The sequence below is a fragment of the Zootoca vivipara genome, chromosome 12 (genome assembly GCF_965207765.1).
Source record: "Zootoca vivipara chromosome 12, rZooViv2.hap1.1, whole genome shotgun sequence".
In the NCBI taxonomy this organism is placed as follows: domain Eukaryota; kingdom Metazoa; phylum Chordata; class Lepidosauria; order Squamata; family Lacertidae; genus Zootoca; species Zootoca vivipara.
The window spans coordinates 10,310,587-10,337,832 of record NC_142595.1 but is presented as its reverse complement, the minus strand read 5'-3'; the positions used below and the strand labels follow the sequence as shown (position 1 = coordinate 10,337,832).

Below are 27,246 nucleotides of genomic sequence, written 5' to 3'. Positions count from 1 at the left end.
TGTTATGGGAAACCCAGCCGGATGGCCGGGGTATAAATAATAAAATTAACTGATGATGATGACAGTAAGTTGACAGGTGACTCGGGGCAGCCTTGAACAAATGGCCGTTTAGAACAGCTGCATTCAGCGCCCGGGGAGGTGCTAAAAACCAATGCAAGCTGTCCCTTTAGCTGGTTTAGGGGTCGCTTCTGGTTCTGGTGCAGGTTAAATGTTCCCCTGCCTGCCTCTCTCCTTCTCTTAGGTTCAGACGGATAGCTAGGGCAGCTTGGAAGGGCCCTTGCACAAATGCATGCATGGGCAATGACGGAGGCCTGGCTGGAAAACTTTAAAGCCCTTCGCTGCTACATGGGAGACGGTCTGAAGAAAAGGAAATACGAATTGGCCCCGCTATGTAGCTTGACCAAATGCAGCTAGGAGCTAGGTGAAGCCGTAGATAAAAAATTTGTAGACTTGCCCATGCTGGCCAGCTTCCATTTTGACTTGAAAGTTTTGGGTTTTTGGGCTTCTCAGAAGTAGAATCAGGAGGGGAGAATGCCAGTCTTCAATGGCACCCACCTGAGGGGTGTAGGAAATGCCCCCCAGCTAAAAAAAGCACTAGACCTACTGCCATTGAATATAAACACGTGTGCCTCACTCTAGAAGCCCTGCCACCCCAATTTTACTTGAAATATTTCATTTCAGTGGAAGTTACTTTTTTTGAAATAAGGTTAAGAATGGTTTCCCTCATAAACCCCACCCAGCAAGGAATGTTTGGTGAGCTGGTTTTATTTTCATAAACGCAAGGCTACTTATTTAATGTATACTTTATTTTCACATTTGTCACACCCCAAAGACTGTTCAAAGTGTTTACTCTAAGCAATATACAAAGATCTTAATATTTGCACTTTTTAAAATTATCATCCATGCACCCCTCTCGTAAAATATATGAAGCCAACGAAAGAAAAGTTCAGCTTTTATGAAACCTAAAAAGAAAGATCTCTCTACCAGGGTTAACAAGAGGTTTGCCAATAGGACTGGTAGCAATAAGAACTAATTCAAGTCAAACAATATGACCTACCTAGGAATACCAAGATTCTCACCCATCAACCCAAAGCAAAACAAGTCCTAATCTGGAGATCTCTGATCAGAGATATGTAGCTTTCCATGCACAAGTTAAATGAAGGTGGGGAAAGGCAGTGCACTGCAGAAGTAGGTGTTTCATTTTGTTTTCCCTCTTCTAAAGAAAAAAGGAGTCTTAATCGCTTCCATCATTTCTTAATTTCCTCTCCCAATCATATTAGCCCAAAGTCACAAGAAAAAAAACAGACCTGTGTTTACCCCACCACACAAAAACCAGGTATGGGTTCAGCCACATCTCCGGGGGTACCTGTGTCTTTTTTAAACGATAGCAGCCATTCTTTTTATATTGTTTGAAAAGTCAAAAGAGCACCCGAGAGCTAAATAATCCAGTTGGAATGGGCACACATCCTGTTTATTCAATGGGGTTTGGGCAGAATTTTCTTCCGTCTCTTTTCCCTGATGGGATGGGAGAAACTGCCTCCCTTAATGCCATCTCTGATCCAGCATTTCCCTTCATGTTCTTTTATGCTCAATATTATACAAATGCATATTGAAGGGCATTAGTAGCACGTTTAAATTGCATCAACGTTTGTTAAAAACTGTGTATTCCTCCCCCCCCCCAAAAAATTGGTCCAATAGCTGGGCAGGGTGGGTCAGAAATCTTGGATGTGAGATTCATTTAAACAAACTCATGATAGAGGAATGGGTCTACAAAAATAGTTTTGTGTCGTTTCCCCAACAAGCATGTCTTGACCATGTGTCAATCAAATACTTAAGTTATAATAGCTATTAATAATACCTCTAAAGATTTACACAGGAGGAGCAACTGCTCTTTGTTTTGGTATTTTTTATGGCAAACCACCCACCCAGTCTTGCTACCGAACTTTGCTCCGTTCAGTCTATTTCACTCCCAATAACTAACAGCAAACAGCAGCGTTTTAGGTTTTGATGGGATTGGCCAAGAACGCCAACAGCTAGACTACGACGAATTCATTTTAAAGTAGCGTCTGCAAAACACAACATGAAAATGCTGGTGGGATTATTGCTCCAACAAAATGCAGGAAGATTCCAAAACTAGAGGACAAACAGCTCCACCACTGCCTTCATGAGAGAACAGAATCTGGAAGAGCTGGTCTTTAGTTTAGCTCCGCCGCTGCCGCCAACAGATTGGTAGGAACAATACAGGAAGGCCCCTCAAGTCTCTGGTTCTTGTTTGCTTGCTTGCTTGCAGCTCATGAACGAAAGCCCTAAAATTCGTAGGAACACAGCTCACATGTATTTCGTGTGTACATTCACCTCTTTTTACTACAACAAAATATGGTATTATGCCAGTTTGGAGAAGGGAGGAAGGAACAACCCTTAGTGTTTTAAAGAAATCCTAGCGCCTGAGTCATTGGATACTGGTGGTAGTGGTGGTGATGAACCATGATGCAATGGGAAACAGAAGCCAAGCCATCTCTGCTGTGCTGGAACAGAAGGGAGCTGGAAGCTGCTGGTGCCATTTACTGCTCAGGTTTTAATGAGCACGGTGAGGGGAAAGGTTCAATACTGGTTTTCGTACCAATCACTGTGACTCAGTTGCAGCAACTCAGTGACAACTTGGGACATATCACAGTTGTGTTTCCGTAGCAGCCTGAGGTTAAGGTGCCGGTCGCAGAAGCCCATCTCGCTCAGGTTGGCCAGGAAGGGGTTCATTTGATCCTCGGTGGCCACAGGAAGAGCCTTGAAGGATGGAAGGAGGAGAATGATCAAAACCAGGAAACATGCATGCTTACATCGAGGGTTCTCTGCCAATGCATTTCCCAATCTGTACCCATGAAATAAATCCCAAAATGCCACAGGAGAGGATGTTATCTTGGCAATTATTAATTATATTCATATCCCACCTTTCTTTCAGGAAACCTCTTTCCCCCCATTATTTTATCTTCACAGCGGACAAAATATATGGGTTACTCTTCCCACTCATTCCACAGTCAGCAGCATTTGCACAGAAACGCAATTTACCTTCCCGCCAGAGCAGTACCTATTAATCTACAGTACTTGCACTTTTTGGTAGCTTTCACATCACTCTGGTGGATGAAGCAACCACCCCCATTTTGATCCTGCCTATTTCTGCAGCACTATGAGGGACGCGGGTGGCGCTGTGGTCTAAACCACTGAGCCTCTTGGGCTTGCTGATCAGAAGGTTGGCAGTTCGAATCCCCGGGACGGGGTGAGTTCCCGTTGCTCGGTCCCAGCTCCTGCCAACCTAGCACTTTGAAAGCACGCCAAAAAGTGCAAGTACTGTAGATCAATAGGTACTGCTCTGGCGGGAAGGTAAATTGCGTTTCCGTGCGCTGCTCTGGTTTCGGTGTTCCATTGCGCCAGAAGTAGCTTAGTCATGCTGGCCACATGGCCCGGAAAAACTGTCTACAGACAAATGCCGCCTCCTTTGGCCTGTAAAGAGAGATGAGCGCCGCAACCCCAGAGTCGTCTGCGACTGGACTTAACTGGCGGGCGTCCTTTACCTTTGCCTTTTATGGAATTTCTGGAATCCTTGCTGCCAACTACAGGTGCGACAGGATATTTTCTACCCTCCCCATCTCCTCTCCTCTCTGACAGCATAGAGTGGATGGGAAGGTAGCTCCACCTTTGCTCACAAATCCAAGTTCCTTTCCCAATCGCTATCTATTAATTTTTAACAGGACGGAGCACTGCGTGTGCTTACTTCTCCCACTGCCCAGTGGTCATCAAAAGGAAGAGAGAACACCAGTCAACCAGAATGCAATGGGAGCAAGTAAGGTTTTCCACTCTGGTTCTGGAGCATGGTGAGACACAGGAGGCTAGTGGCAACTAGTCCAAAGAACAAAGCAGCTCAAAAGCAGCTCATTGCTGCAGTCTGACAGAGCAAGACTGTCCCAACGAAATGACACAGCACCAACTTGCTGGAGCCAAGGGCCATCTGTTGTGATGCTGAAGGTCTTCCAAAGCCATTTCAAAATGGCTTGTCCAGATGGGCAAGGCCCATGTGAGCATTCAAGGGAGCGCAAGATCCCAATCCTTGTTTTAGGAAGCTACCCTCCTCCTTGCTTTTCCTGATAGCCCACGGCTTCCAAGGAATCCACAACTACAAGGTTGAGCTTTCAACATTCTGGAGATCAGAGCATCAAACCCAGAGTCTTCTGAGCCATCCAATGCTGATTTGAGACACCAGCAATTGACCTCTTCGCCTACCTGCCCAACAACAAACGTCCCTATTTTCTGTTCAGGTTCCCATCAGAGGAAGTCTAATCTGACTACGGGGACATACTCTTTCTTGCCATCCCAAGCAACATTTAAATGGGAAATATTTATCTGGTGGCCAGCAGCCTGCTCTGGGCCGTAGCAATCCCTGGTGCCACATGTTCTCAAGTTCATTTTGCAGCCACAAAAGCTAGAAGCCTGTTTTCACATGCATGTAACACCAAATTTGTACTTGCAAATTTGTACATGGAGAGACAAAATACGCAAACTCTGCTCCAATCCCTTTCTTGCCCATTCCAGGGGGAGCATTTTCATCCCAAGGAGCTGCCTACCTGCTCCACAGTGGGTGGTCCAGCAAACAGCGCCTTGTAAGCAGAGGCAGCCACTGACAAGGCCCCTTTCACGAGGTCACCAGCAAGGCTGTTCCCATGGGTGTGCCTGCTGAGTTAAGTTGGAATTAGAGGACAGAAATAACAAAAGTAAAACAACTGAGCAGGGTGTCTTAACAGGGCACATGCTGGGGTTTGGCTTAACGGTAAGGAAAATGGGAGGCAATGCTTGGGCCAAAGCTTTCGGGAAAAGAGAATGCAGAAACCTTGCTGAAGGTTTCATGTCTGGATGGAACAAGTGCCCAGGAACCCTTTGCATGCCAAATTAAAAGTTCTAGAGAAAAGGGTTTTTGGGGTATTAAATGAAAAGAAGTAATTGTCCCCGAGATTTCACAAGGCATTTCCCATTCATTTTCATGCCCATCCTAGCAGCCATATTAGCCAGAAGTTTGCCCCTTATTAAAAAAACAAAAACTATTGTGTTCAAGTTGCTGAATTCCCACTATGGGCCAAATTTTTATTTGTTAAATTTCAATCCTGCCTTTCTACGTAAATGGTGCTCAGGTGAGACTAACCACAATAATACAAATACAACAAAACAGCAATAAGATACAAAGAAAGAAACAAGGCAGGTAAAAGCAAGAAAGATACAGTAGTCAGATAATACCTATCTATTTGCTACAGGTACAAGTCCGCTTATGAACAACAGACATCTCTCATAAAAATGTCACTGCCAGCCTGCGTACTTGCACAGTGCAGTTTGCAACTCAAGGAGAACATCTTGCCTAGCATAAATTAAGTTTACACAGCTGACAGTGGGCATTTTGGGTAGGAGTGGGAGGGGATGTCAAAGCATACAGAAACAGACACTTGTTTTTCAGTGAGAAATAGGACAGATACCACTTGCCCAGCAGATCACAACAAAATTCCAGCCTGACCCAGCTTCTATTACCTGGAGAATTCTGGACATGTTGGTGTGCTATTTACATTCCCTGCAGGCAGTGGTTCAGGAACACCTGCTCCTTGGACCACTAGAAAAGAAATTATTTGGGAGTGTGAGAGCAGGAACTGGCAGGAAAGAACCAAATAACAACTATCAGAGAGATTTAATGGGGAACAGCATTACCCCTCATTGAAACTATTTAATGAAAGCAGCACCACATCTCTTGTTGATTTGCCACCACCCACCTTGAGGCTCTGGAAGAGGGTGGGCTGTAAAACTAATGATTTGAGTTAGGAGCAGTTGCTAACCAATTACCAGCCTGTAAATCGTAGCACAGTACCTTCTCTGGTTTGGTCTGGAACCCACCAAGAGGCATCCTCTCCACTGGGAACACTTGTTTCTTGGGAGCTGTTGTTTTGGGGAGGGGCCAGAGATCTATTGTTAGAAAATGGAAGAAAAGCAGGCATGTGGGAAGGTGTGGTAGCCAGAAACTTTAGAAAAAGCACACCCACCAAGCCTGAGCATATGTCTACACTACACAATCAAGCCAATTCCCTAGTAACACACCCTACTTAGTTTCGCCTGCGTTTGGATTTTTGTGCTTTGGTTGGCTGGCACACTAGGCCCAAACTCAGCAGCCGACCCCTTTTTTTATCTCCTTCTGAAGGTTGCTTATGACTACAGAGACAAAGAAGTCTTAGCACACTTTGGCTCCGGGTCCACTTGGTACCTTGCAGGCTGTGGTTCCAGGATCTGAGGGGTCAGAGGCATCTCGTCCAGTGTCTGCGAGGTGGTTAGCATGTCGTTGATACTGTGAGCTGAGGGTTGGTTCTCTCCCGCAGGACTTGCCGAGGCCTCGGCCACTTTTTCCAAGCTGGGCTGAGAGAGCGCAGAACTGTACATAGACTCGCCCAGAGGGCGGCTGGTGTCAAAACACTCTGGGAGGATGATGATGTAATCCTCAGAGGAGGTAGAGGATGCTTGGCTACAGACTTCATCCTTGGCATCATCCACGGTCTCTCCATCACTCGATTCCTCCCCTTCTTGCAGCAGGAGTTCCTCTAGGAGAAGCAGCAGGACAATTTCATTACAAAGACTACTGCAGCCCCTTGCTATTGATCCAACCCCCTGCAATGCAGGAATCTTTTCCTCAATGCTGTTTGTTTTGTCCTATTGGGCACCATAAAACTAATATATTCTCCCCAAAAGCCTTTTTGTGCGGCTGTAAAACAATAAAAAGTACGGTCCTGTCACTTCCATAGATCAGCCTAAGCAATGCAGAGCTGCAAACAGAAGCTGGGAGAAATAAAATGGAAGAGCTCTTAATCTTGGCTCCTAAGAAATGTTTCACCACCCCCATATCATGCTCTTCTTTGAACTTATTCCAGTTTGAATTTATCCTTCTTGAGCATGGGGATCTATTATAGGCTTTTTCCACCCATGGGGCAGAGAGACTTGGTCCCTCTTTCAAAGAAGCAAACTCTAGCCACTTCTTACCAAATTCAGGTTCTTGGGCCACCTCCATGCCTTGATTCTTGGACTCTGGTTCCTGTGGTGTTGGAGAAGGAACATTTTCTATCCTAACGGGGTCCTTGTTTGGGCTGCAGTGGGCATTGTCCTGTAGTGCTTGTAGAGAACCTAAATCAACAAAAACACAGGAGCCGATCGAAATGAGTTATCAGCTTAAGCTTTTTCTGTACATGTACTGTAATGCGCTTAGCAGGATGACAAATCAAACACTCACTCTGCAACGATTCCTTCCTCTGTGGGGGCCTGTGGTCAGGCGCAGCATCCAAGGTGAGAGAACGAATTACTGTTTCACAAACAAACTGGGTCCCACTCATGTCTTCCTCTCCTTCCTCTGAGTTAGCCAGATTCTCAGCCTTCCCTTTCCCTGCCTGGGCATCTGTAGGACGCAATGTTCTCATTAGGACTCGTCGCAAGTTTTAGAACTCAAGCAGCCCTAGAAGCTGGGGGCTTGATCTTCATCCTCAGTAGCCAACCCAAATTATTATACAGAGACTTGAAACAATGGGACAGGCTGAAGGGGCAGCCCGATACAGTTCAGACCACCAGATAATTGGGAAGGTCCATATTTCAAAATAACAAATGAACGCAACTAAGCAAGGGCACAATTTATTACTGGGTGCAGATTTCAGCATTCTAAGAATCTCAGCTTTCAATCTCATATGCTTTTAGGACTTATGGAAGTGCTGAAATAGGCTTCGAATTGCTTGAGCCTGGTGAAATCTCAGAGACACAAGGCAGGCTAAGTAATACCTTCTAGTTTGTCAGGGGATGAAGCGTAGCTTATTGTCCCTTCTTGTAACTAGAAGAAATGTAACACACCATCAGGGCCGTCTTAAGCGCCCCTGGCGCCGTGGTGCGACGGATCCCTCCGTTTCCCAGTGCGGTGGGTGGGCGGGCGCAGCGCGGCTGCCACAGGCGCTGCTGCTGCGCGGTGGGCAGGCAGGCACAGCGCGGTTGCCGTGGGCGCAGCTGAGTTGCGGACCGGCCGGCCCGCGGGCTGGCCCTGCACACCATTACCAGGCAGTGGTTTACATGTGCTCCCCCTGCTCTCTTCCTGTATGTGGTCCCAGCCAGCCTTCTCCAGGAAGGAACTGTCATGGGGCAGGGGTGACTTGTACCAAGTCATGTCTGGAAGAGCAAGATGCCACCTGAAGGAACAGGGACCTGCTCCTGAGATTCCCCAAACTATTTTTTGTTGACTGCCTCAAGTGTTGCACAGGTGCAGGAACTCAAACCTTCCTGGAACTGTTCCAATTAGGCAGAAAGTGCTAGGGATTTCCTTCAATTACCTGGTGGCAAAAGAAATGCACCGCACATGCTCAGTTTGGCAACACAGCTCAGATTTAAGCTACGAATTCATTGCCTTTGGGCGCCCATGATTCAACTGGGCCGGCAGTCTCGGACAGAGCTATAAAAACCCTAAATGGTATCTGCTCAGGCAAAGCAATCAGGGGGGAGTCCAAGGCAAGCAAATGATGGCCCAGCTGCACTGAACCACAGGCAAGCCAAAATCGGGGTACAGTCCTCAGCACAGCTTCAAAGCAGCACAGATGACCTCAGATGCAGCTGTGGCAATACAAGGGGGAACTGCCAGAAGAACCTGCCCTGGTCTTCAGAGGAGTCAGTGCCAGTTCCGGATTGGTGGAAGCTTGGGACCTCTTGGCAAAAAGCTCTGAGTGGACCAGCCTCCCCTTTCAGTGGTAGAGAAGAGGCATTCTCTACCACTGAAAGGGCAGGTAACAAGCAAGAACCGCAAGGAGGAGGAGCAGGACCAGGAGTCTCTGGGGACAGACAGAGGGGTCCCTAATTAAGTATGGGTCCCGACAGGTGCCCAGTGATGGCAGCTCCTGCCCCTGGCCCTTGATGGAGTGCTAGACCTGCATCTCTAGGGGAGACGGGGCAAGGATGTGCCCATCACAACTACCACCCACAGACCTCCTGGGGTGGAGGTGATGCTTACCTCCAGGAGTGTTGTGTGGAACCTGCTCCAGTTCCTGCACTATGTTAATGTCCAGCAGTTCAAAGGACAGCAGATCCTAGGAGGGAGGGAGGAATCAAAAGCATTCAAGTTAGGGGATAAAAAGACAGTGACAGTCCATCTCCATCCCTCTCTACCACGCCTGGTAAGCTAGACACCCAAGTTTTATTAATGTTTAAGAGAAAACAGCCTTGCCTAACTGCAGAATCTTTGGTGTTGAAGGGCAGAACAAATACGGAATTATAGATTTTCTGTGAACCCGCCCTGTCTCCAAGCTTGGCTTGCACCTGACATTTCACCTGAGCTGTGAGCAGGTCAACTGACGGGATGTAGAACTCTTTAGCACTGAGGATGCTCTTCAGCTTTGGTGGAGCAGCTCGGCCAGCCACACCTCCTGTCGTGGCACCATCAGCAGTTTGCAGAGTTTGCCCCTTGAACTTTGAGGGTCTTTCCTATAAGGAGAAAGAGAAACACCGAAAAGACCATGGAGGTGACTCTTAAGGCGAGCAGCCTCATCCTAATTTAGCGCAAGCAAAGACTCCATCTTTTTACTGTGCCATCAACATACACGACAAGTTTCTTGGGCACTAGAGTTCCATTTTGTTGCTTAAGCTTCCTGGCAAAAGGGGTGCAGTGAAAAAAAATAGAAAATGCTTAATTATGGGCTGTGCCAATAGACCAAAGGAATCACAGGGACTAACGACCTTCCTCTCAATTCTCTATAGCAGACCGCACAGAATGTTTGGAGGATCTTGTAAAATCCTTGGGCAAAAGATGTGGGACATAATATTATGATAGATGAGTGGGAAAGGTTATGGAAGAAGAACATGAAATTTACTGCATGCACTGTTTTAAGAGATAATATGATGAAAATGATGTATAGATGGTATTTGACGCCAGTGAAACTTGCTAAGATATACCATAACCAGGATAATAAATGTTGGAAATGCAAAAAGGTGGAAGGAACATTCTATCATATGTGGTGGAAGTGCCCATTAGTCAAGGATTTCTGGGAAAAGATTTATAATGAATTGAAAAGAGTGTTGAAGAACACCTTTCTTAAGAAACCAGAATCCTTCCTATTGGGCATAGTAGGAAAAGAATTGCTTAGTATAGATGTGAATTTGTTTTTGTATGCCACAACTGCGGCGAGAGTATTATTAGCAAAGTACTGGAAGACACCGAAGATACCTACAGTGGAGGAATGGCAGATGAAGATGTTGGACTATATGGAACTTGCTGACCTGACCGGAAGGCTACGCGACCGGGGAGAGAAGAAGACGGAAGAGGAATGGAAGAAATTTAGAATTTATTCTAAAAAATATTGTAGAATTGATATTTGAAGAGGATTATATTGTGTAGGTTGTAGGTAGTTAGCTGTCTAACTACCGCAGTGCTGCCTACACAGGCAGGCACCAGCTCTTCAGGGTTTGCAATAGAAGTCATTCCCAGCTCCACCTGGAGGCAACAGGAACAAAACCTTGTGGGGCCAGTGCACACCACTGTTATCTATTCTCTGCTCCAAGAGAATTTAATGAAGAAGGGAGACTAAGAAAAAGCAACACAGACATGTATACGTTTGAACAGAGTTACTAAATGGATGTCACAAACCTAATCTCTGCTACTTGGGAGGCCCAACTTGCCATTGGCTAAACTGCTGTGACATCACTGACTTGACTCAGACATTCTAACTACAGTGATACCTCGGGTTACAGACGCTTCAGGTTACAGACTCCACTTACCCAGAAATAGTACCTCGGGTTAAGAACTTTGCTTCAGGATGAGAACAGAAATCGCACGGCGGTGGCAGCGGGAGGCCCCATTAGCTAAAGTGGTACCTCAGGTTAAGAACAGTTTCAGGTTAAGAACGGACCTCCAAAACAAATTAAGTTCTTAACCCAAGGTACCACTGTATTAGGAAAGGGAAAGCAAGGTGTCTGTGACAAAATGCTAACCAACAGTGCAGCTTTCTGTTAGGGAAGGAGAGGCTAGTTTGCCTTAAAAAACAAACAACCCAAAAAAATCTTTTCATACTGAATTGGGTTGTTGATCCAAAATGTTTGGGCTTGGTACATTAAAGGCTAGAAAAACAAGTGAGGGTCAAGAAATAGGGGCGCCTCAGGAGGAACCTTTTTCATATGTGGTGGACATGTAGAAAGGGGAAAGAATATTGGGAAATGATATATGATGAGTTGAAAAAAAATGTTTAAATTTACTTTCCCCCAAAAAACCAGAGTCCTTTTTGTTGGGAAATTCCCAGGTGCCAGGAAAGTTTATTTATGTGTGCAACAACAGCGGCCCATGTTTCGTTAGCCCAAAAATGGAAAGTGAGCGAGGTCCCTTGTAAAGAAGATTGTCAAAGTAAGATGTTAAGACTATGCAGAACTTGCAGGTTTAACTCACAGAGCAAGAGAGCAAGGAGAGCGTATATTTAAAGAAGAGTGGAAAATATTTATTGACTATATGGAAAATACTTGTACACAGCTGAAATCGCTGGCAACATTAAGATAAATTCAACAGGGTAAACAATATTTGAGTGATATAAAAGTGAAAAAATTATTTGAATGGTTATAGCACAATATGCAGGCAAAGTATGATATGTACTATGAACCATAGAAGGAGAAGGGAAGTCACTGGATATTTTAAAGTTCGTAAAATGTTTAATTTGAAATTACAGAGAGAGAGGAAAGAGAGAGAGAGAGAGAGAGAGAGAGAGAGAGGGAGGAATAGGGGTGCCTGGAGGCATGGTGGCTTAAGGAAGGTAGTTACATGAAAGTTTATTATATAAACAGTGGTACCGATGTCCTATTGCACCACACATTATTATTACTGCAAATACAAATGACTCTTTCAACAATGATTTGTTGGTAAAGAGTCTTAAGAGGAAAGTAAGCTAATTTAGCCGAGGAACTTGAATAAACCTTGTTGCTGAAAGAAGAAGTGGGGAAATATATATATGCGGAGAGCAGAGAAGCAGAGGCCTGAGGAGAAAGATCTAAGGGAAGGTGGGAAGCAGAAAGCAGAGCAACTTACACAGGCTCAGAGATATAAAATAAAGGCCTCACCTCTTTCTTACAATGGGAACCGCCATTCTGGAAGAAACTGGACACCAGTTTGCTATTCTCTGGGCAGTCTGTGTTGGAGGGCGGGTCTACAACAATGCTGCACCAGATCCGGGGCCCAAACTGCTCCCCTCTGTGTGATAACCGCCAATGAGATGTGTAGGTTCCTTCCACTGGGGGAGCTACAAACTCCACAGAGACAACCCCCTCTTGCCCAGGCAGCAGGGAGGGCACAAGGACATCCTTCTTGTCCGAGGACACCAGAGTTAAGTTCCCCCACATGAATTTCAGCTGAAGGATGGAGACAGAGAAAAAAACAAAAGGACATTAACTTCTTCCTCGTCCCAACCAAGCATGTGAAGGGAGCCTCATTCACCGCAAGCATCTTTCGGCAACAAAAAAAAGCTTTTTCTTTTACCTAGCTTCCCCCCCCCCCCCGGCGAGTCTGTTCTAAGGAATTAACTAGACTGCTCTGGAAACAAAAAATCTTAAAGGCTAGCCAACAAAGGTGGCAGAGGGACTAAGGTTGTTCCCATATTGTTTTGGGTTAACTTGCTAAATGAGGGTGGGTAGATATCTTTTAAAATAATGGTGTCCCAACCTAGGGGAGGTTAAGCTTTGGAACGAGTTCAGAAGCAATGTGTTCGCTGTGGGGCACAGTTAGAGCAATTTTATCTGACAACATGGTCTCCTACTGTGCCTTCCACAAAAAAAGCAAAAAAATCTACTTGTCAATGCTTTCACTGTGTTTCTTAAATCAATCCTGCGGCTTTGCATTTGCTCGGCAGCAAAAATGACCAACTATGGCAGAGATGGGAAAACTGTAGCTGTTGCGCTATAACACCCTCTAGCCCCAGCCATCATGGCCAATGGTCAGGGATGATAGGAGTTGTAGTCCAGCAACATCGGGGGGGGATGAAGGTTCCCCAGCCCTGAACACACTTTGGGCTTTGCACCTTTAGGAGTCTGGGCCAATGCCCCATGTTGGTTGTTGGCTGGCTGAGAATCTAAACCAAGTCCTCACCCAAATAATTTACAGGCGGTGATAGGCAAAAGATGGCAACAGGGCTCTGTACCGAAGCCTGTGAAATAGTAAGAAAGCAGTACAGTGGACCCTCGGGTTATGTTACCTTCGGGTATCGTAACTTTCGGGTTGCGAACGCGGCAAACCCAGAAATGTATACTTCCGCGTTTCTACGCGCATACATGCGCAGAAGTGCTCTGCGCGCCGCATGCATGTACAAAGTGCTCTATCGCGCCGTGTGTATGCGCAGAAGCGGTGCCTCATGTTGCAGACTTTTCAGGGTACCTACGGACCCCCAGAATGAATTCAGTTCATATCCGGAAGGTCCACTGTTGTGCTTCTGCAGGATGTCCTTCTGTTGCTGCTGAGTAACCAAAAACAGCACCTACATATCTGGGCTGAAGGAAGTGTGGGGAATAGGGCATCGCTTGCAGGGAGATCTCAGCTCCAGCACATACTTAAGCACTGGAACGCACCTTAGTGTCAGAACTCCACTCCATGTTGCCAGTGTTCCTCATGCGCCAATGTTTGATGAAGGTCGTCCTTGGGTGCAGGCGAGTTCCGTCAGGAAGATTCTCATCCACAAAGGCAGCACTCAGCGTTGGGACAATGACTGGGCAGCCCTGGAGGGGACTGCAAAGAGAGGGGAAAGTCAGTAGTTGCTAATCTCAAGCTAAGAGAAGGAATGTTCGCTCCCTCCACTTATGGGAGGCAGATCTAAAGTTTAAAGGATCTGCATTTAACAGAAGTTCTGAGCTGCAATCTACCGCTGACTCTCCCAAGCAGAGTGTTCTGGAGAGGTAGGTCTAAGAAGGGACTGGGGATCTTGTACAAAGGATCCTCAGCAGTCCAGCTTATAAATCCCAGGGGTGCTATCCAATGCATCTGCTCCGCAAGGGCAAGCAACTTGTGCCAGTGGAATGTAACTTTCCCCTCCTCTCTGCTGCAGCCCCATGCATGCCTTGAAGATCAGCTCCACAAGACTGGGGCGGGGGTTTGGGGGAAGAAGAGGAAACAGAAACACCACTGTGCTAGCAGAACTCTGCTGGTGGTGCTTTGCATATAACCCCAAGGTTCAGAGAGTCAAATAAGTTACAAGTGCTGCAGAGATTCACAATAGCCTAGAAGTGCTCCAAACATGCAGATCAAACATGCCCTCCCCCATGTGGCCCAGTCCTCAGATTGCTTACAGAAGTGTATTGGGCTGCAGGCTCTCCGATTTGGCAGCTGTCAAGCCAGCATTTTCTAGAGCATGGACAGAGTTCCAGAGATGGATCTTCCGGTGCAGCTTCAGCTGCTTCTTGAGTTCCCGCACCTCAGCTTTGCGTTGCTTCTTCTCTGCTCGCAAGCGCTGCTTCTCCGCCTTCAGAAAGCGCTTGTCCATCTGTTTCTGAAGCCTGCGCGGGTTGAAAGCAAAGACTGGTTTGCTTACAGGAGGATCTGTAGACCCAGGCAGCTATTAGCAACCGAGTTTCATCTCCAGCGTAAGCAGGGTTGTAGCAATGAAACTGTTTACCAGAGAGTTGGAGGGAGCAAGCGGCGGCTGCCGACGCCGTTTCCTTCAGCTGGGCTGAGCGTCACTTCCAAAGGTCCCTTGGGTGCCAGTAGGGCATCTCATTACAAATGGGGACATGAAGATTCTACGCAAAAGGTAAGGAACCTGTGGCCCTTGAGATGTTTGTAGGACCTCAACTCCCATCAGCCCCAGCTAGCAAGGCCAGTGGTTAGGAATGAGGAGAGTTGAGAGTCCAATATTCTCTGGAGGGCTACAGGTTTACCATGCCTGCTCTACACAGTAGGCTCCTGGGTGCCTGCTGGACAGAGGAAGAGAAAGAACTGCTGGGCCTCTCCAAACACTCTGTTGTAATATCAGCTCCATCAGGCTCCTACCCTCAACTGTCTTCCATTAGCAGCCATTTCATCAGGAAATGCTGGAAGACAAGCAATGTTTGGTTCCCCCTCTCAGTTAAAAATCTTTCCATTCCAGCTGATTGCTCTGCATCCTCCTGCCTCCCTATTCCTTTTGTGCTGGGCAGTTTGGACTGCAAGTTTGAAGGCAGGGACTGTCTTTTGTCACTGACATTTCTAAGTTGCTCTAGGAGCCTTTAAAAAAACTACACATTGCATTCATTGCATATTGTACACAGGTAGGCAAAAGAAGCTTGAAGACAGAAAGCCATAGAACACAGGATGCCAGGTGGAAACTGAAATTTACATACTGATTGAACTTAGAACCAAATCCTTTTCTGCAGGCCTCTGAGTATCCTTCTACTGGTTTTCTTAATTGTGTGCTTATCCACTACCAGCAACCCCCACCCCCAAATATAGAGGCAGATCCAAGGTGATGCACAGTTTGCAGAGCAGAACTTAGCAAGTCGGCCACGTACCTGGCTTGCTCTAGAGTGGCGAAGCGAGGAGCGAACTGCCCAAGATTATACGTCTCTGAGATGCACAATACTGGCTTCCTCAGTTTCAAAAGTACATGGTTAGGGTCGTGGGCATACGTCCCCGTTTCACATGATTCACAGATGCTATAGGATGGGCACACACTGTCAAGAGAGGAAAGGCTATGAGATACCCAACAGCTTTTTCATCTTTTACTAACTGAACTGGTTAAATCAATTTGTGTTAAGCTGTGATTACAAATGTGAGAAAAGCCTGAAATAAAACAAAAGCAATTTTAATTCTGTTAACATGCAGGCTAAAAGATTTCACTTCTCATAAAACGTTACCTTGCCTGTGAGCTATTCCACCATCCTTCCCGCCCCCAATTGGCTGAGCTTTTGCATTGCCATGACATGTTCACAAACATTCTAACGGCTTAGTGTGAAGGTGCCAGCGACAGGATTCTGAAAACACTGCAGCTTTTTGAAAGGGAACTGAAATATAAGTTTGGATGGGAGGTTGACAGCTGGGAAACTGAGTGGGTAAAGGACCCAGAAAGTTGAAGAGAAACTGACCCCTGGAGGACAACCAGTTTCACTACCAGACCATTTTGAATGGGTTTAGCTGGTGGTGGAGGTAAACAGCAAAGCTCTTGTCTTTTAGTAGCTCTGCAGCTGAGCTCTGTTGTCATCTTCATCTCCCTTTCACGGTTGCCAAAATGAAGAAGCATCAGGAAGGGACAGACATGAGTAAGAGAATTCCTCAACTTGCTGATGTAGCTTGATTTGCCTTTATACAGTTTTTTTTAAGTATACAAAAACTAAGAAAGGCAAACAGAAGGCAAACAGGTGAAGAGAACAGAAGTGCCAATGAAAAAGGGGATTTAAAGGTCATTGGATTCCCCTCTCAATCCACAGAACATGCTTCCAATATTTTCCTTGGATCATTTTGGTCATAAGGACTAGAACTCTGACCTTTTACATAACTACACACCCACCCTCCCTCCCTTTCTTTCCCCTCGGAGAGTCTCTGGATGCCGAATCCGGACATTCTGGACACAAAGAACCAACACAGCTGCACGATTTGCATTTTCACCCTTCTGCCCATGTCCTACCTGCACTGGTAGCGAATACCCACGATAGAGGCCTGACAGTTACTGCAGGAGAGAAGCCAGTCAAAGGGGTTTCCTTGCACAGAGGGGCTCGCAGGGGTGTGGTGTGTGGCGCTGCTCAAGGAGCTGGGGAGCTGGCCAGAAAGGAGGAGCTTCTCGCTCAGCTTCTGTTCAAGCATTTCTACAGTCTCTTGAACCACTTGCTCCCGGAACTGGAAAGGGGAAGAGGTGCACCATAAGCAGAGTCACCTAGATTTTCTCTAAAAGGTATTCCCACTCCGCTCCCCAGTCCCAGAACTGGTGCATGCAGAGATACGGTAGGATTGGGAAGAAATACATAGGTTGATGACAACAAAACAGTATTGGTCACAAACACATACATTGGAACCCAGGACAATCACCATATTGATATGCTTTTGATTACCACATGCACTACGTTTGGGAGTAGGATCTGCCAGCATTCCCCACAAAACTCCTCCACCCATTACAGCACTTAAGATCAACTAAGTGCCCTCTTAACAATATGAGCCAAGCATTGGATATTTATCCAGACTGCAATTTGATGTAGTGTGGTGTCAAATTTCAACTTGCGGGCCAAGCTCCATTACGTTAAGGAAGCACAAGTGTGTGTTTGTGTGTGGAAATCTGTGGTTCTCATGGTCTGCTTGAGAAACCCTCCAATGACCCCTTCCCCAAAGTCTGAAAAGACAAATAAAAATCTAAGGGGGGGGGGAGAGGCACTCACCCTTTCCAAATAGCTGGTGAACCACTCAGGAGGGGCCTCACTGGGATGCTGCTCACTCTGGGGAGACTAAAAAAAAGGGGGGGAATGTAACCACACAACTTAACACACAACTTCCTTGTACACAGTTCATAATTAACTTGAGACTGAGCAAACAGATACACACATTCTTTGAAGCAGGACACAGTGTTCTTTCTCCAAAAGAAAGATGAACACCAACTTCCTGCTAGGAACAGGAGTTTCATTCTTCTGGCAAGAATATAAGCAGCACCTTTCTACTTGTGGAGAGCCATTTCTGAGCATTTGTCTCATGTGTTCAGTTACCTTAGCTGTGGAAAAGCCAGAGGCAAGCAAGCATCTCCCACTACTTCTCAACAGCACAGCTTTGAGTTTACAGAAAGCAGAATATCTGGCGAGGGTGTAATTGTGGAGCTGTGTTATAACTATCTATTGGAAGCGCATAACATGTTGCTATGCTTCTAGCGCATCTGGCAAACAGGATGGCTCCAGGGACGAACATCTTTTGTTCTTACCTGTCTCCTCTCATTCTCTCTTCCAGTATCTCTGTCCTGAGCCAAGGTCCGAGCAAGCATGGAATAGTGGGCAAGGGGCTTCCTCCCATCTCTGGGACTCTGGGTTTTCTCAGCCTTTTCGGGGGCTTGCTGTGAAGGCATGCCCAGAGGAGCGCTTATTTGATAAACATTCATCTGTAGCCGATTGCCTTGTTTCACTGCAATCTAAAGAAAGAGCTTACAATTAATGTACTTTTACATGCACCCTATGAATCCTGTGCAGGGCTTTCTTAAAGAGGCAAAGCCAAAAATGAAAATCACATGCGAACCTTGAACCAATCAATCTTATTCTTCAGAGGAAACACAACTGTTTGGAGTTAGAACAAAACGCACATGCACACAAACTCAGAAACAGAGCAAACGAGAAGTTCTGAACCTGAGGAATGCTGCCTTGGTTTGTTTCCAAAGGTAGCTGGCAAGGTGAACATGAAGAAATGAACCCTAGGAACAGTGTCAGGAAATGAAAAATGTCCATCAAAAGCGGGGGGCCAGGATCAAACTAAGGTTAACTTCTAGAAGAGAATGGCAAAAATCAGGCAGCGCGCCCACAAGACCACAAGTCTCTTTATGGGGCAAATTGACAAGCCAACAATTCTGCCTTGATGCACATTGCCTTGGCCAAGTCACCTTTCTCGGCTTTAATTCTGCCAGCCTGTAAAATGGCAATGGTAAAAAGGATCTCTCACACAGGGTGGCCTAGAGGGTAAAACACCCACCCACCAAAAAATGGCTTCAATGTACTCTGCACATCCAAGTGCTATAAGTGAGGCCTCAAACCTTGAAGCATGACAGGCAACCCGCATGAGAATGTCGGGAAAGGTGATGTGATCAGAGTTACATGAGAAAAAGAGGAGCTTAGCAGATGGGTGTCCTGTGCCAACTGGGAGTGGAGTTACAGCAGTCCAGCTAAGAGATCAGTGCACAGACAAGTGATCATGAAAGTGTAGTGTGGATTCGCAAGAACTTTACAGCACCCTGGAAGGCATCAGTGTGTGTTAAGTGTAGCTGCTTTTACCTACACTAAAGTACAATTAACAGCGCAACTCAAGCACCATCTTCTCAAGTATGCTTAATATTACAGGAACAGTCCTGCAAGGCTTAACATGACAGACACAGAGCAAATACTCGATCTACAAAATTGGGGGGGGGGTATATGCAACCTTCAGTGCAAGGACTTTTGGCTGTACAACAGAATGTCCCCCCCTCCTCTGCTAAATTTGTTGGTGCAAACAGAAATCCTCGGGCCAAAAAAATGAGTGCACTGGATGTCACAGATTTCATGCAAGGTAGGCCTATTAGCTTTGGCTAGAAAAAATATGTAAATTCTTTTTGACAGCAGCAAAAGTGTGTCACAAGCAGACATACCAGTGAAGGAGGCCTTCAAACTTAGCCCCCACCTCCATTCTGCTTCAGATATGAAATTTATGTGGAAGCAATGCTCCTACAGGTGAGCGATAACATCATCACTCCCAATGAGCTTAAGGCACAGGGTGTTAAGAGAACCACTAGTAAAATCTGACAACCCTGAGAAATGTGGAAGGGAGAGATTTCCACTGACTCTTCCCACACCAAAGAATGCCCAGGATTTTGTAGCTGTACTGTTTCAAAAATAGCCATAAATGCTGGTCACATCTTTTACCTTAAGAGCTTCTTCATATTCCTCTGCAAAGAGAGAGAAAGTCACAGTGAGCTCTGCCGTATTCAGACTTGCAATAAAAGTCACATTTGCACATTTTATAAATCAACATTTACATTAATCCTATGCTACGTGAATGAATTGTATGCTACTCACTAGGCTTCCTTCTGGCCGCTGCGTTAAACCCAGTCCCCCCCCCCAATTCAAGGCCCATTCAAGGATGTGAGGGGAAATTCCTACATTCCTTCTGCAATGCATGAACTTAAGAGACTTATTTAATGCTGACTGCTATAATGAGAGCACAACCCATGTTCTGAGTTTCAAATCTTATATGCAAAAAAAGTTTCCAACTTGAAAAGAAAATAACCATTACAGGGTCCTGGATTGTGTGAGTACATCACATTTCAGCTTTCCTCCAGTTTGGGAAGTATTCAGATTTTATAGCCTGAGTCAGAGAGGCCCAAATATATATTATTACATGCCACCACTATTTCTGCCAAACGATGCATGAGACTTCAGGGGTTCCAGGAGTCCATGTTTCCTTTTGGGAATAAGAAACAGCGGAGTCTGTGGTGTCTTTATGATACATGGTTTGTTTACACATATATACCTGTACAAGCTGGAGCCTACAATGGAGTAAGTTCGCAGCAGCAGCAATAAAATATGCCAGGTTATTCCTTAGCAGCAGCAACAACAATAAACCTTTCGATGCTTTGAACTTCAGCCAGTAGAATTAGACATTTCAATTAACACTTGTTGATTGGCTAGGATTACTGTCCTAATACACAACGTCATAAATCTGCCTAATTTATTTAGTGTTTACCTATGCTAACTACTGATGCTTATAAGCAAGTACGTCACACCTCCCACTATTCCCAATACATACTTGGGTCTGGCCATTTCCGGGCTCCAGCTCTAATTCAATTCTAATGTTTATTAAAAGCCAAACATTTGGCACTCTCAGACCTTGAACAGTGTAAATACATGAGCCCAACTGACTCACAAGGGCATAAAAAATGTTATAGGGTGCTAAGAGACTAAACAAAAAACCTGACACTTGCCTATTTCCCTGCAAGTCCTGCTCTCAGTTGCTATTGGCTGTGCTGCTGTGATATGTCATTGAACAGAAAGGAATCAACTCTTTTGTATGAGTGGAGTGGAGCCAGAGATGCAAAGTCAGCAAGGAAGGGTGTAGGAAAGACAGGCAGTGGGGAAAAAAGGCTGTGTGGAGAGCCCAAAGCGGTAGAGCAGGAATTGTATGACATTTTAATTTGAGCGAGCCAGTTAAATATTTGGCTGCAAGTCTCAAGTATAATTACATAAAGGGAACAAGCAACACTGCAGTGAGAAAGGCTACTTCCTATCTGTACAGGAGAACTGCTAGGAAAACCCTGTAACTTCACTAAATGCAGACTTCTTTATGTGGTGAAAGTGAGACATGTTCTCCTTTGAAAAACTGCAATACTATTTGTACCCAAATTCCCCCCCTACAGGGTGTAAAAATGCAGGCGTTATTCAGAGAAATGCAGTGGATAATCCTCATCAGATGTTACAAGTAAGCAACAGAAACTCACCTGCGGTATTGACAGACACCTGTGAAAAGAAATCAAGAACAAATGAAGGCTTATTCCCTGCTGCTGGTCACCTTCACCACCCTAAAATTAAAAGGGGATTTCTCATCCAGGATTTCAGAGCAGTAGCCTGGCTTCTGTCACCACTCACATTGTTTCAAGCCACTCTCCTGCATATCATTAGTTTGCTTCCCTTCTTCTTACCACCCCACAAAGTAGGTTCATAATTTAAGGCACTGTCCAGCCCAGTTAACTCCACCCAGGCTATGTTTCAGGAGATTGGACCCAGGGCAACAGATAAACACCAGACAGACTTTATTCAAGTTTTATACGCTACAGATCTCCCACTAACACCACACATACAAGTTTTTCATAATCCACAACTCTCTTCTTGGGCAGGACTGTTACAGACTTCACTTCTGAAGTTCTCTACACAATGACACTGACACCAATTAGCCTAATAAGTTACAATAGGAGACCCAGGCTCTCCTCAGTGCAGTAAGATTTCCTCATTTTGGAATCTTAGCATGTTGGTTCTCAGCAATGGAGAAATGTGGAGTGGCAGGTACCAGAATGTACTGAACACAGAAAGACTGACTTCCGGTAAAAAATGAAGAACTCAACTCCCTTCTCCTGGCGTAAGCAAGACCAGGCCTATTGGCATTAGAGTGGTGTTCAGTTTGTGACGTGCAACTGATCCAATGTAGACAAAAAACGTCAGACAGTGGAAAAGAGCCAGTACACCTTATGCAACAGGAATATCACAGCAGATGTTTTAAGACTACAACTCTCATCATCCCCAACCACTGGACATTATGTTCTAGGGTTGATGGGCGTTGTGGTTCAACTGCATTTGGAGAGTTACATGTTCCCTATTCCTGTTGTAGGAAGATTTTGTTTCAGGATAATTATTCTGACTCCTTTGAATCCTCATGCTGTTAAAACAGGCTTCAAGATTGAGAGAACCCAAAGACTAAATATTACCCAATACAGAACAAGCGTTCACTGATTGAGAAAGGAAGCTATTTTATAAGAGATGCACGTTTCTTTATAGGGAATCAACGGAGCCAGATTCTGTAAACCTTCCCCCCCAAACTTTCACATTTAAAACAGACCCTACGCAGGAACTGTGGAGATAATGTACCTCATCCTGATCCTCATCTAGGTACTTGATCTGGATATCATTCAGTTCAAATGAGACTTTCACCTGCAAGAGAATGGAAGTGCAGTGAACTAGACTGCTATGCAATCCACTACAGAAAGATAAACGGGTGGAGATAGTGTCTCCAGGAAAGACTCTTACTCTCTTTTCTTAGATGCCTCAGATGTGCTCAATGGGGCCAAGAGGGATTCCCCCTTCCTCACACAACCTGGCTATATATACTGCACTTAAAGGCTCATGCCTCTATACCAAGAATATGGAAATCTATAATCTGTTTACGTCATTCAAATTAAGTATACCTGCACATTTTTATTTATTTTGTATACTGTACTGTATATATTTCTAACTCCTGGTTATTAAGAGGAGCAAACAGCACTGAAACTGACCACTGGACAGTTTGCTTAGCAGTCCATCCTCCCTGCCCCCAGTGCCCAGGATTTCATCAGATCATGCTCACATGGTTTTAAGCCTATCCTTGCAGCCATTAGGGCTAGAAGCAAGGCAAAAAGAAATAACAGCAGATTCTAAAGAGTGCTTAATTTTGCACCCGGTATGAAATTCCAGAGAATCTGAGGACTCCAAGTAATATCCCAAAAATATTTGCCAGGCCCTCCAGAGAAAATGTACTTTGCACCAATCATGTAATGCTCCACTCACTGCAAGCCAGTAATGTACAAGCAAGGTAAACACCTGTGTACAAAGGGCAAATCAAGCTCATGATAAAGTCCAGCCAAACTATCCCTCGGCCTAGAGGCAGAGTAAGTGGGAATTTCTTTTACTTTGTGGCAGACAACACTGGAATTACATTCAGCCGGGCTTCTCTTTCAGCAGTAGAACTGCAGAGATCTATGCACTTCCTGCCACTTTCAGTACTAGGTGCTGATCTACAGTGGTACCTTGGTTTACGAACTTAATCCGTTCCGGAAGTCCGTTCTAAAACCAAAGCGTTCTTAAACCAAGGCGTGCTTTGCCATAGCAGCGGGGGACTCAATTTACAAATGGAACACACTCAACAGGAAGCGGAACATGTTCTGCTTCCAAGGCAAAGTTCACAAACTAAAACACCTACTTCCAGGTTTGCAGCGTTCTTAATTCAAGTTGTTCATAAACTAAACTGCTCTTAAACCAAGGTAACGCTGTATTTCAAGCAGATCTGAGTAACCAGCTCTGCTTCCTAGTAGGTTCTCCCTTCAAATAAAAGTCCATCCTGTTGGATTGTAGCTCAATCCCCATCTAGCTCCTGATGAAGTTCCTACCAAGTTCCTGTGTGCCAGGCCTCATTTGTTTGCCCCCATGGAGCCTACAGAACACAAATGACATTCAGAAAGTTAAATGGGAACTCAACTTACATTTATGGTTATCACCACCAGGGACTCACTATCTTTGGCAACCCTTGGTAAGCAAGCCAAAAGTGGTGTTTGTCCCTTTTTTGTAGCTGACCTGGCACTGTGTCCCCACACAAGGTCAAGAACAAACTGCTACATTAGGTTTGAAATGGGAAAGATTTGATGAGGGGTTGCTGGGTTGGCCACTGTGTGACTGGGGCACTTCAGCCATGTCTGCAGGGCAGCAGCCAAATAGCCTTTTGTATTTTTCTATCTTGGAGCTGGTAAGGGGTGGGAATCACTGGGCAAGAGCCTGACAATTCTCACTCACCTCTGCAGACCCAAACTGGGAAGGGGGGCTGGGGTTTATCATGCTTGCCAGAAGGCAGTGGCAAGCTTATCATGGCTAAGGGTGGGTGATATCTGGTTTTCAATATCACTATATATCACCAGCTAAAGATTGTTTAGGGAAGCTTTTAATGTTTGATGGATTTCTGTATTTTAATATTTTTTTGGAAGCCGCCCAGAGTGGCTGGGGGAACCCGGCCAGATGGGCGGGGTATAAATAATAAATTATTATTATTAATTATTATTATTATGATATACCAATACAGCATATCACATGTCTAAAATAAGGATGGAGCCATGTAGAAGCATTGGCTAGCTTCAGAGGTCTTCCCACTTAAGAACCCAATATAATGATATGGATTTCAAACCGGTTTTGGATGCTATATCGATATAATCACCCAGCCCTAATCATGGCAAGCAAAAATGTGGAAGTCTGACAATCAGAGTTAAGTTTCATTCTACATAGATCCAACTCACCATGGCTTCCACATCAGCCCATGTAGTATTAGATGAATCTGACACAAGGAAGCTCTGTGTGTCACCTTGGAAGGTCACACTGAGGTTTACCTGTGGATCCATGCCGCAGGACTATGGAAAGAAAAGGAAAGCAATTAAAATCTAAACTGCTTGGATGCTTTGAATTGAATGCAACCACCTCCAGAAAAAGAGGTGCTGGGGCTCTGGTTTACTTGAATGTTTTTCTTACTGCTCCTGAAGCCCTCCCTGTCCTGTCCTGGCCCCCCTGTCAGCCAGCCAAGCACCATGGTTCCCCAGTGCTTAGGCAATAACACTTTGTACCTGCTCACAGCTTCTCTTTTAATATTACAACAGTGAACTTTGACTGGGCCGATTTACTTGTAAATAACTTTTGAAAAGCTGTATGTAGTGTAAAATAATAAAGTAACACACTTATTCTGTCTCAAGTGAGGCTATCAAGAGAAAAAGCTGATTTTAGACCAAGCTATTTAGTTTTAAACAACCCAATATTTAGATATTGCCACTCACTCAATTTATTTTCTTTTTTTACAGACACCGCCCAGATTCATTCTAGATCTCACAGACAGCTGTTTGAATGATTTAATGCTTCCAGTCACCTGACTCTAATTTCCCTAACGTCATAAACAAACTAGACCATATAGTTCCCTAACCACCACCCACTAACATTTCTTACTCCTGTAATCATGTCCACCCAATACCTCATCTTATTTAAAAATAAACAAAGCCAACTACACTTTTAAGAAATTCAGATTAATGACAACTGAAAAACAGGGATTTCAACAAGAGCTAATGCAAATAATGAACATTTTGTAAAATACTAATGTGTTATACCAAGTTTCCAAGATCAGAAATACCTTTTACTCCAGCCACGAACCCACTATTTAAACACTTTCTAACACCAGATTTCATTGGGGTTCATGTACATCTACCTCTTGCTATTGTTTTTATCCTTATACTGTATATTCTGTTCTCTCCTTTGTCCTCCCCTCAACCCTGATCTCTCCTTTGTCCTCCCCTCAACCCTGTTGAGCACAGACTGTACCACTTAGTTCATACACAACCCAATTGCAGGTTATATTACCCACAGACTGAAGCCCAACCTGTTAAACAAACTACACAGCTGAGATAAAAGGGGTGGGGAGAAGTCCTGCAATAGCTGAAATACAGAAACTACAATGCAGATACAGATTGTGTTTTAACTGGAACACTACAAATATTCCCGAGGGGGGACCACCTTGGGAGTAAATCCCTGGGCACAGGAAATTGCATTTTTACAGGGTGCATACCGGAAACTCGGCTATCTGACCTAGTTGCCTGTGTTGGCTAGAGATTGCCCTGAAGCCAAAACATCAACAACCCTGAGTTTAAAGGCCGCAACTGCCACACACCATATTTGCCTTTTGGGAGAAAACTCCAAGACCATAACTGAGACAAGCATCACTTGGGGGCATTGGAATCACGCAGCTTTAGCCACATATTAGCGAATGGGAGATATTTTTGGGGGGCGTGTGTGTGTATATATATTTGTATGTATGTGTGCGTATACCACACACACACACAGAGAGAGAGATATCTCCTACCACCACTAAACATCCCTTTGGGCTTCCATGGTGTTTCTGGGCTCCATTTGAAATAGGTTGGCAGGCAGCAGGCGAGGCGATGCTACGTAGGATACTCACCCACCTATGAAATTTTATTATTATTATTATCATCATCATCTAAATTCGTATACTGCCCTTCTTCCGTAGATCTCAGGGTGGTTCACAGAATAAAAACATGATATCAAAACACAAAATAACACCCCCCTCAACAACATATTTAAGAAGGTGCAGAAATGAAGGCAAGGAAGCAACTTGGGCTCCCCCCACCCCACCGCCACCTCAGAGCTCGGGAGAAGAACTAACTCCATAATAACCACAAAGACAATACTGTAGTGTGGTTGTTGTTGTTGTTTACAGAAAGGGGGAGGAGGGCGGAAGGATATACTTCTCTCCCCTCCGCAATCCCCAGCCTCGCAGCGCAGCTCACCGAAGCGACCCTGCTCCGGGTCGCGCCGCCTCAGGACAGAGCGGCCCTTACCGTCGCGCCGCCGGGTCCCCTGGGAGCTGCGCCCGCCCGCAGCTGTCTCGGCAGCCCCTTCTCTTTGCGCCTCCTCGCGCCCGCCCCGCGCTGTGACGTGGGAAAAAACATGGCGGCTCCACCCGAGGCTGGGGCCCTCGCAACAGCGGCTGCCGGGAGGTGATTGGACGCAGCCGAGCGCCGCTCACGCCGCTCTCTTCATTCCATTGGGCGGCTCGGGTAGGCGGGGTCGGTGGGCAGGGGAAGGTGCTGGGAACCACAACAGCGGCGGCGGCAGAAGTGGGCGTGACGCATTCGATCGCCCCGAGAAGGAATTTCCGGGTTTGCGAGGGAAGATGCCATTCCCCCCCCCCGCCGCCCGCGCGCCTTCAAGTGCGTTTCCGGGGAGTGACATGAAAGCTCCCTGGAGCCCTTGGGGAAGGAGGCGGGGCTAATAACAACAACCGCAAATATTACTTATTTAATTAATTATTATAACAATATAATAAATGTTATTATTATTATCACCGGTAATGTCTACGATTTAAATGGAGGCTGCGAGGGAGCACCGGTTTAAGCTTTCCTCCCCCCCCCCAAAAAGCGGAAAAATTATTTCTGTCTTTTTTCTGACTCAGGTCTTATTTCATGTGGCAGGAGTGGGGAAAAGGTAGGCGGTTCACCCCTATAATTC

The 27,246-nt window shown here is 45.5% G+C and overlaps 1 protein-coding gene across 7 annotated transcripts; it reads right to left on the bottom strand.

Moving 5' to 3' along the window:
• Positions 1-788: 788 nt before the first annotated feature.
• On the bottom strand, positions 789-26,726 carry NBR1 (NBR1 autophagy cargo receptor). 7 transcript variants are annotated; one of them, XM_060282283.2, is made up of 21 exons: positions 26,577-26,726; positions 24,477-24,587; positions 22,309-22,371; positions 21,168-21,186; positions 19,597-19,619; positions 17,919-18,122; positions 17,389-17,454; positions 16,647-16,855; positions 15,535-15,696; positions 14,338-14,544; positions 13,624-13,780; positions 12,127-12,414; positions 9,361-9,513; positions 9,044-9,119; positions 7,298-7,459; positions 7,051-7,191; positions 6,284-6,614; positions 5,894-5,991; positions 5,563-5,641; positions 4,614-4,722; positions 789-2,781 (listed from the first exon to the last, which is right to left on the bottom strand). In XM_060282283.2, exons 1-21 carry the CDS (start codon positions 26,685-26,687, stop codon positions 2,602-2,604), a joined length of 2,949 nt encoding a protein of 982 aa, XP_060138266.2. In that variant the 5' UTR covers positions 26,688-26,726; the 3' UTR covers positions 789-2,601. The 7 variants fall into 7 exon arrangements, with proteins under 7 accessions (XP_060138266.2, XP_060138265.2, XP_034991211.3 ...); XM_060282282.2 differs by having other exon boundaries at positions 4,614-4,719; XM_035135320.3 differs by having other exon boundaries at positions 5,894-5,988.
• Between the last annotated feature and the right edge of the window lie 520 nt (positions 26,727-27,246).